Genomic DNA, 18165 nt, shown 5'->3' on the forward strand with positions numbered 1-18165 from the left:
AAACAGAGGACTCAAAGATGGCATACAGTCTATGCTTTTAAAGTTTTAAGATACTATCTCACATGATTACTCTCATGAATAAGTTGAAGTAAGAATACTATAAAAGGAATGCAAATCATGTCAGAAAATCACAATAGTTATTTGCAATTCAATTATAAACTGGGAAATAATATTATGTCTTAACCTCAGACCAGAATTATTTGACAGATTCATTAATTATTTGAATGATGGGATACAGAGTATGTTCTTCAAAACAACAGACAACCACAAGGTGGGAAAGCTGCAAACACTGTGGAGGGCAGGGGTAGAATTCAGAATATTCCTATTAAATTGGAACACAAGAGTTCTACTTAAGTTAGTGACAATGATGTGATTCAAATTACAAATAATTCCATGAATACCTAATATGGACTCCCTAGACTAACTCCAGAGATAGTTTTGAAATACTTTTATATAAAAGAATATTGTTACTTTTCCAAACTCAATAATTCAAAATTTTAAAATGCCATATCAAAGCTTTCTATCCAATTGATGTATTATGACAGACTCTTTAATTACTTGCATACTATTTTGCATGAAAAAAACACTTTTCTTCAGTGAACTTGAGGAACAAGAAAAGTCTTCAAGATCTTTTTCTTTACTTCTATCACCTCTGTGTGGTCTTACAAGCTATCATGCCACACAATTCAAACTCTGCTAAACCAACAAAATAATTCACTTCTTTATTCCATTTTCTATGACACTCACTACTGCAATACCTATAGGCTAGATTCATTTAGACACTGGGAATATTAATCATTTCACCAACTTCAGACATGTTCAAACTACTTAATCTAAGCTTCCTTTTTTCCCTGCAAGGAAGAGCAGACCTTTCTAGAATGAGATTTATTTGAGCTGCTATAGGGCTTCATATTAGGATGCTGCATAAAGGTCTACTGACAACAGTATCCAACACAACAATCTCATTAACAATTGCAAAAAGCTTCTTCCTCATGCCTAGACTGGATCTCCCCACCTTTAGTTTAAAACCAACACCCCTTGTCGTACTGTAACAAGCCCTGATAAAAAGTGCAACCCCATCTTTCTTATAGGCCCCTATTTAGTACTGAAAGGCCACAATAAGGTCTCCCCAGAGCCTTCTCTTCTCCAGGTTGAACAACCCCAACTCTCTCAGCCTGTCCTCAGAAGAGAGTTGTTCCAGCCCTCTGATCATCTTGGTGGCCCTGCCCTGGCCCCTCTCCAACAGCTTCATGTCTTTCCTATACTGAGGGCGCCAGAGCTGGATGCAAGACTCCAGATGGGGTCTCACCAGAGCAGAGTAGAGGGTCAGAATCACCTCCCTCGACTTGCTGGCCACATTCCTTTTGATGCAGCCCAAAATACGACTGGCCTTGTCGGCTGCAAGCACACATTGCCAGCTCATGTCCAATCTTTCATCCACCAATACTCCCAAGTCCTTCTCTGCATGGCTGCTTTCCATCCCTTCTTCCCCCCCAGCCTTTATTGTTAACAGGAATTGCCTGGACCCAGGTGCAGGACCTTGCACTTGGTTTTGTTGAACCTCATGAGGTTTGCATTGGCCCACTTCTTGAGCTTGTCCAGGTACCTTTGGATGGCATTCCATCCCTGAGGCGTGTCAACTGTACCACTCAGTTTGGTGTCATCTGCAAACTTGCTGAGGGTGCACTTGATCACACTGCCTATGTCATTGATGAAGACATTAAACACTACTGGTTCCAGTACGGACCCCTGAGGGATATCACTTGTCACTGGTGTCCACCCAGATATTTTGTTGTTGACCATTACTCTCTGGGTCTGACCATCCCATCAGTTCCTTATCCATCAAACAATCCACCCATCAAATACACCTTTCACAGACCACAGACTTGAAGTTTACCAGGAGAACATCTGTGGTATCATCTTACATGTTCCTGGACACTGCAAAGCTCTCCAGTACCCCAGCCAAGCTATAAGACACACACACACATTGTACCTCATTGTACCTCATTGTCAGAGCACTGCAAAGAAGAGGCAAGAAGCATTCTAGATACCTTCCAACACAGGCAAGAAGCCCCCAAGCCCCACTCCACCTAGGAATAGGCATCTTATTAGGATCAGAGGTGCTTTAGAAAATCACAAGTTTGGGAGGATAGGAGGAGAAAGACTTCTTCCACTCTCACTGACGTGGGAGAGAAGTAACAAAAAATTAGGGAGAATTATGGTTTCTTGTGCTCTTCTACATCAACACTTCCTCTAGTCCCCAGTACACTTGCAGTTCAGAGCTATTTCAGGACTTTATCCTCAAGTTCAGATGGGAACCAAAAAACACATAGAGAGCACCAACACAAAAGGATGTAGCTCACCATAGTTTTGCTACAAAACGCTCCTGAGACTGGCAGCTACAAACAGGAGCATTATATACAAACTCCCTCCCAAAAGGTAAGAATCGTGCCTAAGCCCTTGAATAAAAGATTCCTCCTATCTGGTTTCGGTTGCAGAAGTGGCAGACTTAGCTGTTTTCTTTTTCAGCAGTCTCCAAAGATAGAAATGTAAGGAGATGCCTAGATGCAGGGAAAACGGAAGACAGGAGCAAAGCCGAAGGAGCCAGAGAAGGCACATACATTAGACTAACTGAACTCCAGTTTAGGTATCAGAGTCTTAAGCACTGGTTATCTTTTAAGAAAGACAAAAGCTCAATAAAGACTGATTTCTAACAAAAATGCAACATTTTAATATTGAACATCTTAAAAAAAATGACTAAAATACAAACTTTAACAATTGCTTTGATGAGAGGATTCTTCTTCTAAGTAAAAGGAAATTAGACATACAATAAATGATGAACAGTAGCCCAGAGTTTACATAGAATGTTAGCAACTTCTACTGGAGCTCTTAAGTCTAGAGCTCCATGACTCTGGTAAGCTCAACTGACGGAAAACAAACCCCAAACATTTCAGTACAAGTTCACATTGAAGGAATGCCCTTTAAAGTCTCTTAATGTGGCTTAAATGAATATACCACTGAGTTAAGACTAATACAAAATCCTACAAAATAAAAATCAGTGGGTGATTGTCACAGTCTATATTCATACACACAGAAAGACAGTCACACCTGATCCCACAGTTTTATCTTTGAACCAGAATCTGACATCATTGCACTGTCACCAACAAGATGACTTGCTAAGAAAAATAGTGTTTCCCATTCTTAAAATGTAATCCATGTTTAATTAATTACTAACAGTGCACCTTTTTAACAAGATGTCGTTAAAAAAAACCCACAAAACCAACAACTCCCGGAGTCAGTTCAAGAGAAAGACTGTTTGGCATAGGCAAAAGCCCCAAAGTTTCTTTACCCCAGCAACTCTTCAAAGGCAAATCATAGTCAGCTCATTTGTACTTTTCCCCCTGCAGACTTTGCAAGATGGTGCATGTGAGCTTCTCAGTGTTCCTCCCCAAATGACAATTATTTAGCCCAGTCCTACCCCCAATGAACTAATCCATAACAGTCAACAACATGTAATAATCCAAATAGGGTATGACAGAATATCTAAAAACATACTCAAGAGAGTTAACCTTTGAACAAAAGAGCAAATGTCTTATAAAGCAATTTGGCTTTTTGTCATAAACTCTTGGTAAGCAAGGTGACCCGAATGGTGGCATTTTGTTGGTTTGTGCCTTTTTTTTTTTTTTTTTTTTATGGTCAGTATCTTCGCAGGTACTACAATTTCAACATTACAACAGAAAGATCACGTTTGAGTGAGAAAACAGCACAAAACAGTAGTCACATTTGTTTGCATCAGATACATTCACAGCACAAAGCCGATCAAGTTGTAGAAGTTGCAGGATGTTGAGAGACTGGGAGGCGAGTGGTAGGCAGAATTCCAGGAGCAGATGACTGGGGTAAGCAACTGGCATTTTCAGGAAGGAGACTGCTGGGATTAAGAAGAGGAAAAGAAAGAGACGCCACTGCAGCTGCCTGCCGTCCTAGCAGAAGTCCTAAGCTATAGACGTTTGAATTAATGAGATCATTGCCTGGGAGGAGTATATTCAGTTGTTTCTGAATTTCTTGCAGGACCTGCAGCTGACTTTGCTGATTCAAAAGCAGCATATCCATATTTTCCCTCATTTTCTTCACTGTACAAAGAGAAGAGAATGTTAATGCTCGCTATGTAAAAATCCTTTGCATGGCAATTTAGAACCTTTTTTATACTTACACTCTTCAAGAACAAGACTCAAGTGATCCATTGTATGTTTCTCTGTACCACATCTTTGCTCTTCTTTATGATGCAGAATGGTAGTTTCAGAATGGTTTGCATCTGAAAGGAAGAGTGAGTAAGTCAAGAGCCCACTTTATCACCACTCCCTAGGTCAGCATTTTAAATATGCTTTCACAGGAGGGCAGTTACACCAGTAACAACCCTTTCTCCACCCACATTTTAAATTCAAAACTTCCTTCAAGTCACATGTTGGCCTAAACTAAGCCAAAACAGAACAAAGACGAGATCCTTGAAACATTACAGACTTGGGTTTCATCACAAGCAAGACACCTTCCTCTTGCTTCCCCCATACCCTTTTTTTGAGGCCAGAAGGAAGGTGAGGGGGAAAGGAGGGGTGAGGAAGCAAAGCTGGAGCAAGGGACCTGTTAAGGAATAGGACAACTGAGATTTAGTAAAAATGTACTCAAGTTGCAAATACATAAACCTCTTATTTGGAATTGTATCACATACAGAAATCAGGCTTCATTCCTCATCCACACATTGCAAGGTCAATGTGGTATGTGTTTGATCATAAGGAAATTTTATTAGGGAGCTTCAATTACAACGATGCATTAGCTATAGTTACTCCAGAATAAGTTTGCACACTTTCTTTTCAAGCAGGTATAGTATTAGGATGATCTGATATTAATTATTGGCCAACTGCCAGGGTAAAAAGGAGACTTTTTAAATGAATTATAAACTCCTACATCTAAAAAACCCCTATAAAAAGCCCTTAAGGAAAAAAAGGAGTGTAAGGTCCCACCTTTAGCTCTCATTATCAGAGTTACTATGCCACTTTTCTACCTATGGACTGAGAGGTCTCAAACCCGACCTTAGGAATTCAGTTTTGCAATTTCGTTATAACTTCATTATAACTTCGTTATTATTTCCATTGCTAAGATGAAAAGCTCTTCCTGCTCAGATATTTTTTCTCAGGAGGAAAAAAAAAATAAAACAAATTAAAAATAAAACCCTCACACACAAGACAGCTTCTTCTCATATAGTTTCATGTCTTAATTGTGCTGCTGTTACATGATCTGGTGGTCAAGATCCCAACATGCAGTACAATTCTATGGGTGGCTAGGCAAGACTCATGATTAAATATAAAATATTTTTGACCAAGTATAAAGGGACTGCCCATGTAAAGGCACAACATCAGAAAATAAAAAAAGCAGCAGTTTTTATCCCAGAGTTTCTGGTCATTACAAGAACATGTAATATTACAAAAATCCAGAAAACACTCTACTTCAAACAATCACCTTGCCTGACAGCTTGTGCTATGCTAACGGCATTAGAGAGGGAGAGCAGTACACACCTCCCACTGCAGACAGAGAAAAGCTGTTCATTTCATATCCACATATAACAAAAATCAACTGATGGAGAATGCCAAGGCCCTGATTCACAACTAAATCCCTTTCACTTCCCTAAGCTTAGTGTTTTGTTGGCTAAGCACCTCTGAAGATCTAGGGCTAGACATCAGGCAACACTATAAAGCAGGAATTAGTGGGATCTGAGAGCTCTGCAGAGTCTAAGGTCCCATGCAGCCTTCATGGCAAAGTTTAAACTTAAGGCACTTCTCCAAATGACAGAGATTAATATATTATATAGGAAGGAAAAAAACCAACCAACCAACCAACCCAAACTCATACCCACAGTGCAGAAGGAGAAGTGTTTAAGAACAAATGGAGACCATCATATCTGATACATCCCCTGTTGAGTCTGTACAGCCTGAAATTAAACTCAATAGATTTTAATTCAGTTACCTGCTGTGCGTTCACTGGGGGTCTCTCTCAAATCAGTCTGTTGATGTTTGATGAAGTCTGAGCATAGACGGAAACTATCTCCACACTCGGTACACCTATAGGGCTTCTCATCTATATGGACTCTCTGATGCTGGAAGAGAGCTGCACTTCCGCTGAAGCTTTTCCTGCACGAGGTACAGGAAAAGGCTTTCTTTTTCGCATGGATTTTGTGGTGAGCAATAAGGTTTGAGGAACGGCTAAAGGCTTTCTCACATTCCTTGCACTTGTAAGGCCTCTCCCCTGTATGGATTCTCTGGTGCATCACCAGGTTGGCCTTCCTGCTAAATCTCTTCCCACATTCTACACATTCAAACATTTTTTCTCTTGTGTGGGTTTGCAGGTGGTTCAGGAGCCTGGTGCTCCCCTTAAAGCCCTTACCGCATTCTGTACACTTGTAGGGTTTCTCTTCGGTGTGCAGTTTCTGAACATTGGCAACGAGGGCGAGTTTCTTGGAGCCTTTTTTTCGGTGAGAGGGTTTATTACACGCTGCTTCCTGCTCCCTTTGCGGACTGGCTGCCCCCCAGTCTGGGCTGTGGGCTTCAGGTAGCTGAGGCAGTACATCCTGCTTAAGGTGTTCCGAGAGGGCTCGCTCTATCTCGTTTTCACTCAAAATGCAGTTTCCTGATGGAATAAGAGAGCAATCTGACACTCCTCCTCCCCTAAGACAGATAAACTGCTCCTTGTAAAATAAACTAATTTTTCAGGCCTGGCATCAAGTTGGACCAGATTCCCCTTTCCGAAAAAGGAAATTATGAAGATTGAGACAAGGAGATAAGGAAAAGAAAGAGCAGCACAGGGAAGAAGAGAGAGGTAAGAAACCCACCTCTTCTCTTCCTGACCCTCCCCATTTCCTTGATCTTCCTTCCCTCAGGGAATGGCAAAGGAAGTCTGCCAAAATGAAGGAAGGAAAAGGAACATGCTGAAACGTTTTATCCATCACAAATACCTACTTTTAGCTATTTGTTCCTGCAGATTTTGCTCAAAAGCCTTCCAGCTTGATGAATTAGTATTTAAACTCTGGTCTAAAGCTGTGCATTTGGTTGGGGATGGTTCAACATAAAGTCACCTCAACCTTCTTTAGGCAAAATCAACAGGGAGATCAGCTTGTTCCTCATTTGTGTTAGTTAATATTTGTGAAAAAAAAAAAAAGAAAAAAAGAAATTACTTCTTTTACATCAGTTTTTCTCCCTAATTAGCACAAGAACAGTTGTAATTATTATAGGTATACTGTATATTCATGCATGAGAAGTCAAAGGAATTAGAGTTTTTGTAAGACACTAAGAAACAAAATTCTTAACTAATGTTTCCTTGAAGAGACCAAATGCTCTCTATTTACATGACCACACCTGCCAAGATCTAAATAACAGTGATTAAAAAAAAAAACCAAAACAAAAACAAACAAACAACAACAAACAACAACAAAAAACCAAAACATGTACCAAGGGCAGCTCAACTTTTACATCAAGGAATTACATCCAACAGGTATCTTTCTCAGAGAGGGATGAAGACTCTCTCTCTCGCAGAAGCAGTCGCTCCCTCTCTCTATAACCAAGCAGCTGGTTATTCCCAGAGGCCCATGCAAAGACTGCAGGTCTCTAATAGTAAAAAGGGAAGTGAACAACCCTCCATTCCCATTCAGAGCTAGTGCCAGGGAGTCACACACCATTTCACATATAGCTCTACAACTCCCTCAGACCTTCCTCACCCCTGAAATAGCCTGAAAAAGACAAGTGCTTTCCTTCACGCCAAATGAACTGCACTGTCTTAATTTAAAGCAGCTGACAGAATCCCACCACATAAAGAAACACAAAACACCACTGACAACCCGACCCCAGCCTTGCATGCCATACCACATCCTAGCAAGCGAGGACAGAGCAGGTAGCTGAGAAGAAGGAACACAATGTCTCCAGCAACACTTGGTGGAGCCTCAAGCTTCCTGCTGGGATTTAACTACCACCGTTTACATCTCACCTGCACATTCTTCAATATCGCTTTTCTCTGGCTCCTGGAGAAGAGAGAACACAGGCTCTATTACTGGCTCCATCTAGAAGAGATGAGGAGACCTGGAGTGTGAAACCTTCCTCACACAGATGGGAGGAGAAGGAACAGGGCAGACACAGGTGCAGCGCATTTCAGCAGTACCCACAGGCTGCCTTGAAAGGAGCAAACCTGCACATGCTACTGAATGCCACCTAAACAGAGAGGTGCCACACCTGAAGTCTGGCGACTTGCAAGCTGGAGACCTTAATCAAGAGACCAGCGTGATGAAAAGCAATGTCACCTACCCTCAGCCTCCCTCTAACACCTCCCTCAGCCTCAACACCACCTTCTTCCCAACCTGTGATACAGCTAACAGCTTCCCCCTGAGCAGCACCTCAGCCCACCCTAGTCCTGCTTTTGGGCCGCCGGGTGAGCCCTGCCCGCTCCCAGCCGCTGCCCCGGGCCCCTACCTTCCCTCCCGCGGGCTCCCAGGCCGGCTGCTACGGCGAGTGGGGGTCGGGCTTTACCCCTCCTCAGGCCTGCTGCCGGCTCTCCCTGGCGGGGGCAAGACAGCGACTGGCCCCGGGGAAGCGCTGCGCCCCACCCCGCCCCTCCTGCGTGGTGCCGAAAGGCCGGGGGAGGTGGGAGAGACGGGGGACAATGGGCTTGGCCCCCGGGCTGCTTTTCCCGGGGCCTGCTGCCCGGCCAGGGCTGCGGATCCTCCGGCCTTAACCTGCCGAGCCGACCCGGGGCTACACGAGCAGCCCGCCAAGGTGTTCACAAATATTTTCTTTGGTTTTGTTTTTGTTTTGGTTTGTTTTTTTTTTTTTTACTATAAATATCTCTTAATATATATTTTGAAGCTGAGTGTAATTTTTCCCCCCGTTAAACCTGTTTAAATTACCCATGAAAAAATGGCCATCCACTTTAAAGCCCAGATTCCCAGTAACCTATAAAAATAATTTGGCTTACATTACACTAAAAAAATAAATTGAAGCACAGTATACTTGTTGCCAAGATCTTAAAGAAAAACAACCATAAACTTAGACAATATTAAAGCCAGAAATTTCCCCTTCAAATCTGAATAATCATTAGGTGTGAGACTTATTACAGTTATAATCTCAGTTTCTTAAGCTTTGTTTAATAAATAGCTCAGCTTTAAACACAAAGCATTTCTTAGATCTATTTATCATATTTCACTCACAAGACAAATTAAAAATTCTAGTTTTTTATTTTCCACTACATTCAACAAACATCTTGTCAAGTCTGGAATAAAGAAAGGAATTATTTAATAAATAGCAAGTGTAATTCAACAGCTTACAAAATCATGACATTGATAATTTATGTGGGTTAAATAAATAATTAAATGCATGTTAACTTATACAACTGCTTGTGTGTATATGCAGTGTATTCTCCTCACTAACAAAAAAAATATTTATTTTATGAGAAGACTACTCTTAGTTCAAGATTTCTGAATGTTCAGCAAACAATAAGAATCAATCTTTCCTTTAGGGAAGAAACCCCTTAAAAAGTATGCCGATATGATTAACATCACTTACTTAATTCAAATTTGCTCACTTGATCCAAACTATGATTAAAATCCTCATTATAAATTAGTTTGGTATGAATTAAACGCCTCTGGATTATTCACAACAAACCATCCTGCTGTCATCCTCCAGCCTTTTATTACTGTTACTCTGATGATGCTCACCTCTGTGCATAGTATGTTTCAAAGCTTTTATCAATGCATACCTGGCCATCTTCCCAGTTTTTCCTTACCCAGTCAGCAACCAGCTTCATTTCCATTTCCTTCAGCCCTGCCACTCCAAAGATCTGGAAGTACTTCTGAGCAACAGAAAAGAACCACATTCCCAAACAGCTATAGGTCCTCTTTCATACCCACCTCCTTTGTGCCTCCATCCTCTGGGAGGTTGATTATTGTCCTGTCCAAGGATCAGCATCTTCTTTTGCGTTGGCATGTAAATATTAACGTAACCTTCCTCAGTACTCCTGCAGCTGCCTTACTGACAATTTGATCCTGGGTCCCATTTTCCCTACCTGTGATTATTTTCCAGGCATACACCCTGAGCACCATTTCCAGCTGGTGGAGAGCAGGCTGAACACAATCATTACTGCATTTTTTCCCATTTTTTTACCCTTTTTTCCAGGACTTTAAGCTGTGCTCCCTTGCAGCCTCTGTGAAAGCCTTTAGCAAAGGCTTTTCCCTCCTTCAGCTGACTACACCAGGCTCTCACTGGGTAGGTACTTCACTGATCCTTCGTCCTGTTTTTCCATCTCATGTGAACACATTTTCTTATTTACACAAATTTCTCTCTTGCAATGGCTAATTCTCCTGGTCAACAACACATATCTCAGTACATATATCACATTTGGATATGAGGCCTGTAGAACAATTACTCAACAGAGCCATTTAAAAGGGACTGGGAATAAATCATAAAACAGTTCAGCACGTACAGTGGGGACAACAGAACTGTTTTCCCACCATATCAAGCTGGAAGGAAAAGTTGTGGTAAGTTTGCTCAAGGGCAGCAAAGCATAAAAAAGTATTTTGTTTCTTCAACAATTGTGGAAATCACTGCATTTAACTCTGATTACTTAACAATCCTAGGCAATTTTTAATGAATATTCATGTCAGTAGTTAAACATAGACAAGCATCAGTTCATGTTCTGCAAACCTTTGCACCCCCAGCCAAAAATAAGTGTGTCCTGTCCTCTTGGTTGACTGAGTACTTCCAAATGATGCACCTCAACTGCATGAGTGTCTCATAAAAATCTAGACGTTTTTCGTAAATCCAGATTTTTTTTTTTCCCATGCACACTAAGCTTGTTGTTTTGTTTTGTTTTTCATCAAAATAGCCACTGTTCCTCATTTATAGAGTAGTTTGGGAACTTATCAGGTGCTGGAATTTGGGAATCATAGAATGGTTTGGGTTGGCAGGGACCTTCAAAGATTGGCCCAGTCCTGCCATGGGCAGAGACATCTTTCACTAGATAAGGTTGCTCAATGTCCCATCCAACCTTGAATGCTTCCAACTATGGGGCCACCACAGCCTCTCTGGGCAACCTCTGCCAGTGTCTTACCAGCCTCATGGTAAAAAATGTCTTCCTTATATCCAATCTAAATCTACCCTCTTTCAATTTAAAACCATTGTCCCTTTTCCTGTCACTACAGACAGTGGTTCAAAAAGTCTTTCTTATCAGCCCCCATTATATATTGAAAAGCCACAATAAGGTCTCCCCAGAGCCTTCTCTTTATTCTGTAGCTGGAAAAAAGAAATCTGGGAGAGGCAACAGAGGCAGTTGTGATACAAAGACATGCTGGGGAGCTTTAAGCGAAGAAAACAACCAAAGCAACAGAAAAATGTGGCAGTGTGAGGAAGTTTGTGAAGGCTGCAGGACAGCATGGCAAGAACTGGAAGCCATGGCACAGGCAAGGTAGCAGAGCAGGTTGGCCAACTGAGAAGGCCGACAAAACTTTGGTCGTTTGCTTCCTACTGCCCGGTGGTGGTCGACTGAGTGCAGATGCTGCACTTCCACCGAGTGGGGCTGCGCCCCTATGGCTATATCCAGCCACGCCCAGGCCTCAGTGTGTGACCTGTGTCAGCACGGTGCCTGGCCAGAGACCTGCTCCGGCCTCTCCTCGCTCCTTCGAAGTCCCTCAATGAGGCTAGGCCACGGGTCGCGGCCCGTGCCCCGGGAACAGACAAGGACGAGCGGCTGGGAGAGGCCGGCGGCCACCCTGGAGCAGCGAGAGAGGCTGCGAGGTGCGCAGCACCTGGGGAACGGCGGCGGCAGAAGCCGCGGGCGGGGAGAGGTTCCACCGGGGGCCGAGCCAGCCCCGCTGCCGGGCCGGGCCTCGCCTGCCGGGGCCTCCTGCAGCCCCGTGCCCGGCCACGGGGGAACCTCTGGCCGATGCCTCCGCGGTGAGGTGCGGAGGGCACGGCTGGCCGGGGCCGGAAGGGTTACAGGCGTAGAGACCGGCCAGCCGCCTGCCGGGAGCCGCAGGAAGTGCCGGCGGGGAGGGCAGGGAGGCGGGCAGGCCCCACGCGGGGGAACTTCCCCTCCCCGCGGCCGGGAGCTGCGCCCCGCGCCCCCGCCGCCCCGCCCGGGCCGGGGCTGTGCCGCCGGGCGGAGGTGAGGCGGGCACCGCGGGTCGCAGACCCACGGCGGGTGCTCATGAGGGACCGGGGGCTGGGCTGCGGGGTCGCTCCCCGGGGCGGGGGTTGGTTTTCCAGGAGGGCGGAGGGGCTCGGAGGGCCAGTAGGGCGCAGCCGCTGGGCCCCGCCGCTGCCTGCCGGTCTGCCCGCCCCGCCTCCTCCCCGCTCCCGGCAGCTCCTTCCCCTGGCCCAGCGCCTCGGCCTCCCGTGTCCCGGCCTAGCTCAGCCCCCTCAGGCGGGGAGCGAGCTGCCACCGGCGGTAGGGGCGGGCGCGGGGTGCGCCCCCTCCCCAGCGCCCATGTCGGTCGGAGGTGACGGGGTCGCCGCGCAGGCGGGTGGCAGAGAGCGAGGGAGGATGAAGCCGGTCCCGATGCCTTTGCGTCTCCCTTGGAAGCAGCGGAGCCGGAACGGAGTGGGCGGGAGGAGGGCGGCACCTGACCGGGGTCCGTGTGGGGCGTCTGCGGTGGCCAAGCTGGGTAGAGAAGTGGGAGCGCGGGCCCGTGGCTGAACGTGTTGGTTGCGTCTGGACTCTCCATGTGTCCCAGCAGGTGATGGGAGCATGAGTGAAAATGAGGGGGACCTCCAGCGAGATGGACCAGAGACAGCGGAACCCTGCAGGGCCATTTCGGACTTTTTCATGAGGGAAGCTTCTCCTCCAGGCTGCGACCGGGAGTTGTCTTGTCCAAGGCCAGACCTTCTCTCTCCAGAGACTGGGGCAGAGAAGACTTCTCGCTGTGGCTTTCGGAAGCGGAAGGAGACAGTGGTGCATCAGCGAGCATTCATGGGAGAGAAGCCCTACATCTGCATCGAGTGTGGGCAGAGCTTCAACCGCAGCTCTGACCTGATCCGCCACCAGAGGATCCACACCGGGGAGAAGCCCTACATGTGTGCTGACTGTGGCAAGAGCTTCAGCCGCCGCTCCCACCTCATCCAGCACCAGCGCGTCCACACAGGTGAGCGACCATACCAATGCAAGGACTGCGGGAAGAGCTTCAGCCAGAGCACCCATCTGGTGCAGCACCAGCGCAACCACACTGGCGAGAGGCCCTATGTCTGTGCCAAGTGTGGGAGGAACTTCTACCAGAACTCAGGCCTGCTCCGCCACGCCAACTTTCACACAGGCGAGAAGCCCTACAAGTGCCCCCAGTGCGGGAAGCGCTTCAGCGACAGCTCCAACCTCATTGCCCACCAGCGGCTTCACACAGGCGAGAAGCCCTACAAGTGTGCTGACTGCAACAAGTGCTTCAGTGAGAGCTCTAAGCTGGTCATCCACCGGCGTGTCCACACAGGTGAGAAGCCGTACTTGTGCCCTGACTGTGGGAAGAGTTTCAGCCAACGCTCGCACCTTGTCCAGCACCGTCGCACCCACACTGGGGAGAAGCCCTACAAGTGTGCTGAGTGTGGGACCTGCTTCAGTGACAACTCTACCCTCATCCGTCACCGTCGTACCCACACTGGGGAGAAACCTTTCAAGTGCTCCCACTGTGGGAAGAGCTTCAGTCGCAACTCCTACTTAGTCTCACACCAGCGGGTACATGTGTGGCCTGGGGGTGCTCTAGGATGAAGCTCCTGATCCAGGCCTGTCCAAAATGTGCCTAAGGGATGAGAGGGTATGACTGCACGAGGGTGCCTGGATTGTAGGCAGCTGGCCAGAATAATACCTTTGGCCTGTGTTGCCATTTTCAGTACCTCCTTCTCCCAGCACACCTCATGCATTGACAGAAAATGAGCAGTGCTTGCAGTGGGTGGTTCTGCATCCCAAGGTCCTGTCATCCTCTTTTCCTAGTATTGGAATCAGATGCCATCTGCCAAGCAACCAAGGTACAGAGGTTTCCTCTCACCTCTCTGTGAGAGGTGTCTGCCTGGGAGCCTGAGGAGGAAATGTGCAGTGTCAGGTCACGTGATAAGAAGCTGCTTGGTCATGCACTATGTGCATGTGTGGTTCTGTCAGAGGAAATACCATGGGGGATTGCGTCCTTAAGTCGCTTTGTTCTGCTCATAGCTGAAATGTTCTGACCTATGTAATACTGCACAGGTCTATGGAAGCTCATCATGCTTGTGGTCTAATCCAGGTCTGTGTCTCGTACAGCAGTCAGGAAGGTCAAAGCTAAGCAAGTCCTGCTGAGAAGCTGGAAACTCTACATTATGCATACAGACTATGCAGGCTGACATGAAGCACAGGGAAAGACCATTGGAAACTGCTTGGAAAAGGAACATGTAGGAACCAGAGGAGGAAAGCGTGCCTGCAAAGGTTTTCTGCAAATGCTGCTTGGATGATAGAAACAAGGAAGCTGCAGGATAGGGATATGGCCTGTTCTGGAATCTCAGAACTGGTGGGTAACTGGTATAGAGAACTCATACCTGAAAGCTTAAAAAAACAGTCAGGATTATACTTGCTGCTACTAAGAGCGTGGTACGTAACTTGACAGGGTGTATGGAGGTCACCTGTGAGATTGTACTGGTAGCCTCCTCATTCTGCAGAATTCAGATTCACAGATATGGTTCAAGTGGGCTGGCGTAAGCTGTGTTGCAAAATGGGACAGAATGACAGCATACTGGGACTGACTTGATTCCATACCAGTATTCCTCAAGTCCTATTTTGACCAGCGTGTGTGCATGTGTGTAACATCTATATGTATGTATTCACATATGTATGAACCACCTTTTATACTAAGTGTGTCTTTACACCCACATGTGAGTGATCCTGTGTGCACATGCCATCGCAGTGGTCAAAATGGTCAGTGGAGTGACACTACACCATGTCAGTACTTCTCAAAATGCTAAACATACTGTATAAACAATAGCATTTTTAAGTAAGAAGCTGGGAGAAACAGGTTTTGTACCAAAACATCTGAATTTTCATATCCAGACATTCTGTTTTACACTGATAACTTTGTGCGTGTTAAAGACCTGGGGCTGAGTTGTTTTATTTATATATATATAAATGTGTGGCCCCTATGGTTGCTAAGAATGACTTCAAAATGTCACTCAGCATAGTGCTCTCCCCCTCGTTTACACAGGTACGTATCAGTGGCAGCTGTAGGATGTACGCCCCTCATGGTTTTAACTACAAGGAATTGCAGTGCAACACTTTACATGGTTTGTATTTATGACTGTTTTGCTGCTTATCATTTTAGTGATGATACCAACTGGCGTGCTTATCCAGCACTGCTGGAGCTTAGAAAAAAGTTCTGGTTTTGCGGTGTGTACCTTGCTGATCCCGTAACTGGTTCCATGGCTTCAGTGGGTCTCTGGAAAAAGGCATGCAGACTGAAGCCAGTGAAAGGACTGAAACTATAGTGAAGAAGAGATGAAGGAGATAAAGATGCCAAGAAGATCCATGGATTTGAGCAGCTGCTGGCCAGGGATGCTTGTGAATGGCTTGCTCTACCAAACTGGCTACTTGGAGGGATTGCAGGGACCCTTTCTGCAAGCCCCAAGACACTTCTGAATACTAAGCTGCTGATAAAATGTTATTTACATATAATTTAATAACAAGGAGCTGTAGAGGCAGCACAAAATTGTTTGCAGCTCCTAGAGGAACAAGGCACCTTTATGTGCAGCTGCTCAGGGAAATAGAAGGTTTCAGAAATTAGATGGGCTTTGTTTACACAGGAACCAAAGCCGTCATTTGCAAATGCACATTTTTACTTTTAGCTTTGTGTTTGTTTGGGGGTTTTGTGTGTGGTTTTGTTTGTTTGTTTGCTCTTTTTTATGAACAGCTTCAAACCAATTACTTCTTGAATTCAGTATCACTTCTGGCAAGTGGTTTGGAAATATGACTAATGATCATCTAGTTGGTTCCAGAAGCATCAAGATTTTCATTTGCTAGCAGACCTTCAGAAGGAATACTATAGCTCTCGGCTGATAGGCTCATTTTTAACTGAATTCAAAGGTTATGCTACAGTCCAGCTGTAGAACTGATCAATTTATGTGGGTCTGTCCTATTCCAGTTGAAGTGTCCTAGAGGAAATATACAGCATTAAAACTGTTTGGCTGAGAAGCCCTGTTTGCCAGGGAAAGGCATCTTGTGAATGCAACTTTTCCTTTGGCAATCTGAACTGAGTTGCTGTGGCAGATCAATGAAATCAAATGCAGGTCTGCACATAGTTGAGCTCAACTCAAAACCCTCACATTGCAGTTCTGGTTTGAGAAGCCAAGAGCCTCCAAATATGCCTTCACAGTATTCCTCAGAGTATTTCGTTCTCTATCTACATGCTTTGTGTTCTGTGCTCTATAAATTAAAAGGATTGACATGCATCTATTTCTAAGATCTTTACGAATGTATTGAAAACTGTAGCCAAATCGGAGTGGCTTTAGGGTTCACAGCACACTGCCAGTGCAGTAGTTGTAGCAGCTGGGATTGGATTGCTCACTAGTGTAAGCACATTTCTGGAGTTCCTTTCCACAGCCACTGTCAGTTTTCCCTGCTCAGTGTCATTTGGCTGAAATAATTCACTTCCCCTAGCCTGTCTGCCCTTTACTGTTTGTGATCATCCAGCTGGATAGAAGAATCTGGGCACCACCCTTCCTTTGCCGTTGCAGAAGTTACAGGGCACGTTCCCTTTCTTCCAGGGATTTATTAATTCTGTGGGCAGCACAAACTCAAGAGCCAAATTCAAAAGACAGAGGTATAGGCACATGCAGAAAGTTAGGAACAAGGTTTACTTTCATGGCAGCTAGCTCCCTGGGCTCTCTACCAGCCATCTCTTCCCTCAGGATCATAGTGGGAGTCTGCTGGAAAAAGCAAAAGGTACTCAGCTGCTATCATTTCCAGCAGACCATCCAAGGCACGCTCCATCCCAGAGCTGTGGTCACCAGCTGGTGCTCAGATCCTCCTACCAGCTGAGGGAGCTCTGTAGAGCACTGTAAATTCCTGTTGTGCTTATGGTGCTTAGATACTACAGTGAGACTATGGCACTTTAGAAATACCTAAGATAGACCAATGGATGAATGATGTGTCTGAAATAAAATTTCTCACCCTAGTGTACTATTTTATCTCATTTTTTTTCCTTGTTTCTACCCAGAGTGACCTTTTTGGCCCCTGGCAGGACCAGGTTTGGAAATACGTGTGTCATCCTTTGCAGAGGGATGATTGTTTCTTAGTACAGCTGCTGTGCAAGGCAAATAAGAATTTGGAGGTGAGGTATTCTTAGAATTAGTCTTCAGTTTCGTCTAACATTTCTGCATGAATCTGAAAAAGCCAGAAGGTAGCACATGGCATTTGCTGTTCCTTTATGAGAGAAAGTGGCAGAACCTCATTTTGCAGTGACACACCATTCTGCTGGTTGATGAACCTGGTTCTACCAGAGCTGCAGTCGCTCTAAGGAGATTATCTCCCCGGTTCTGTCACCTAGGTTGTGTGGGATCCGGTTTTCTGGTCCCCTGCTAACAAGGTATATGCAGTAGTGATAACTGAACTACAGCTTCTTTTACATCCTTTTCTTCATTGTTTATGACTGGGAGAACAATTTTTTTTGCATCTTGGACAAGAGGTGTGTTTTCTGTGTTTAATAAAATTTTAACAGTATTTAATATGTAATCTCTAGAGCAATTTTTGAGATATAGCAAACAAAACTGCCCTTGTATGCACAATAAACTATTCTTTCTGGCCCTGTTTCCTCTACCCCAGCAACACTGGTCTGAACAGCCAGGGACACAACAGTGGGAGCCTCCATCTCTGAAAAAAAGGAAAATACAGGGTATTTGAAGAGATGGAGCAAACAGAGGCCAAAAGAGGCATCTACTTTGCTGCTCATTCCGTGTCCCAAGCTCTGAAAGGCCTTCAGCCCTTCCATGCCAAACCTGATACATCTCACAAGCAGCGTGATCCACCTCTCAGCTCTCCCCTCCTTTTTCTCATTCAGGTGATTGCTGGCTATCTTAGTAGAAAGTGCATGAATCCACATGATAAAACCACTTGTGCAGTCCTGATGGACTTTGACAGCTGGCT

General features: G+C 45.3%; 2 protein-coding genes across 6 annotated transcripts; one reads left to right on the forward strand and one right to left on the reverse strand.

Annotated features, from left to right (window-relative positions):
* Positions 1 to 2707: 2707 nt before the first annotated feature.
* Positions 2708 to 11781, reverse strand: LOC136112998 (uncharacterized). 5 transcript variants are annotated; one of them, XM_071816975.1, is made up of 6 exons: positions 9938 to 11781; positions 8026 to 8098; positions 6878 to 6942; positions 6016 to 6675; positions 4211 to 4312; positions 2708 to 4130 (listed from the first exon to the last, which is right to left on the reverse strand). In XM_071816975.1, the coding sequence occupies exons 2-6, from the start codon at positions 8031 to 8033 to the stop codon at positions 3820 to 3822; spliced, it is 1146 nt and encodes a 381-aa protein (XP_071673076.1). In that variant the 5' UTR covers positions 8034 to 8098; positions 9938 to 11781; the 3' UTR covers positions 2708 to 3819. The 5 variants fall into 5 exon arrangements, with proteins under 5 accessions (XP_071673076.1, XP_071673063.1, XP_071673069.1 ...); XM_071816962.1 differs by lacking the exon at positions 9938 to 11781 and adding an exon at positions 8505 to 8819; XM_071816968.1 differs by lacking the exon at positions 6878 to 6942.
* A 307-nt stretch (positions 11782 to 12088) lies between these two features.
* LOC136106275 (uncharacterized) lies at positions 12089 to 17747 on the forward strand. Its single transcript, XM_065846541.2, has 2 exons — positions 12089 to 12189; positions 12761 to 17747. Exon 2 carries the CDS (start codon positions 12772 to 12774, stop codon positions 13774 to 13776), a length of 1005 nt encoding a protein of 334 aa, XP_065702613.1. The 5' UTR covers positions 12089 to 12189; positions 12761 to 12771; the 3' UTR covers positions 13777 to 17747.
* The last annotated feature ends 418 nt before the right edge of the window (positions 17748 to 18165 follow it).

Source organism: Patagioenas fasciata, chromosome 1, assembly GCF_037038585.1.
Source record: "Patagioenas fasciata isolate bPatFas1 chromosome 1, bPatFas1.hap1, whole genome shotgun sequence".
NCBI lineage: Eukaryota > Metazoa > Chordata > Aves > Columbiformes > Columbidae > Patagioenas > Patagioenas fasciata.

Bases quoted from the DNA above. Each gene is read 5' to 3' on its own strand.
- LOC136106275 (XM_065846541.2), top strand. From the start codon at position 12,772: ATGAGTGAAAATGAGGGGGACCTCCAGCGAGATGGACCAGAGACAGCG.
- LOC136112998 (XM_071816968.1), bottom strand. From the start codon at position 8,098: ATGGAGCCAGTAATAGAGCCTGTGTTCTCTCTTCTCCAGGAGCCAGAG. The intron at 4,313-6,015 runs GTAACTGAATTA...TCTTCCTTTCAG, and splicing joins CCCCAGTGAACGCACAGCAG to ATGCAAACCATTCTGAAACT. The intron at 4,131-4,210 runs GTAAGTATAAAA...CTCTTTGTACAG, and splicing joins GAGTCTTGTTCTTGAAGAGT to TGAAGAAAATGAGGGAAAAT.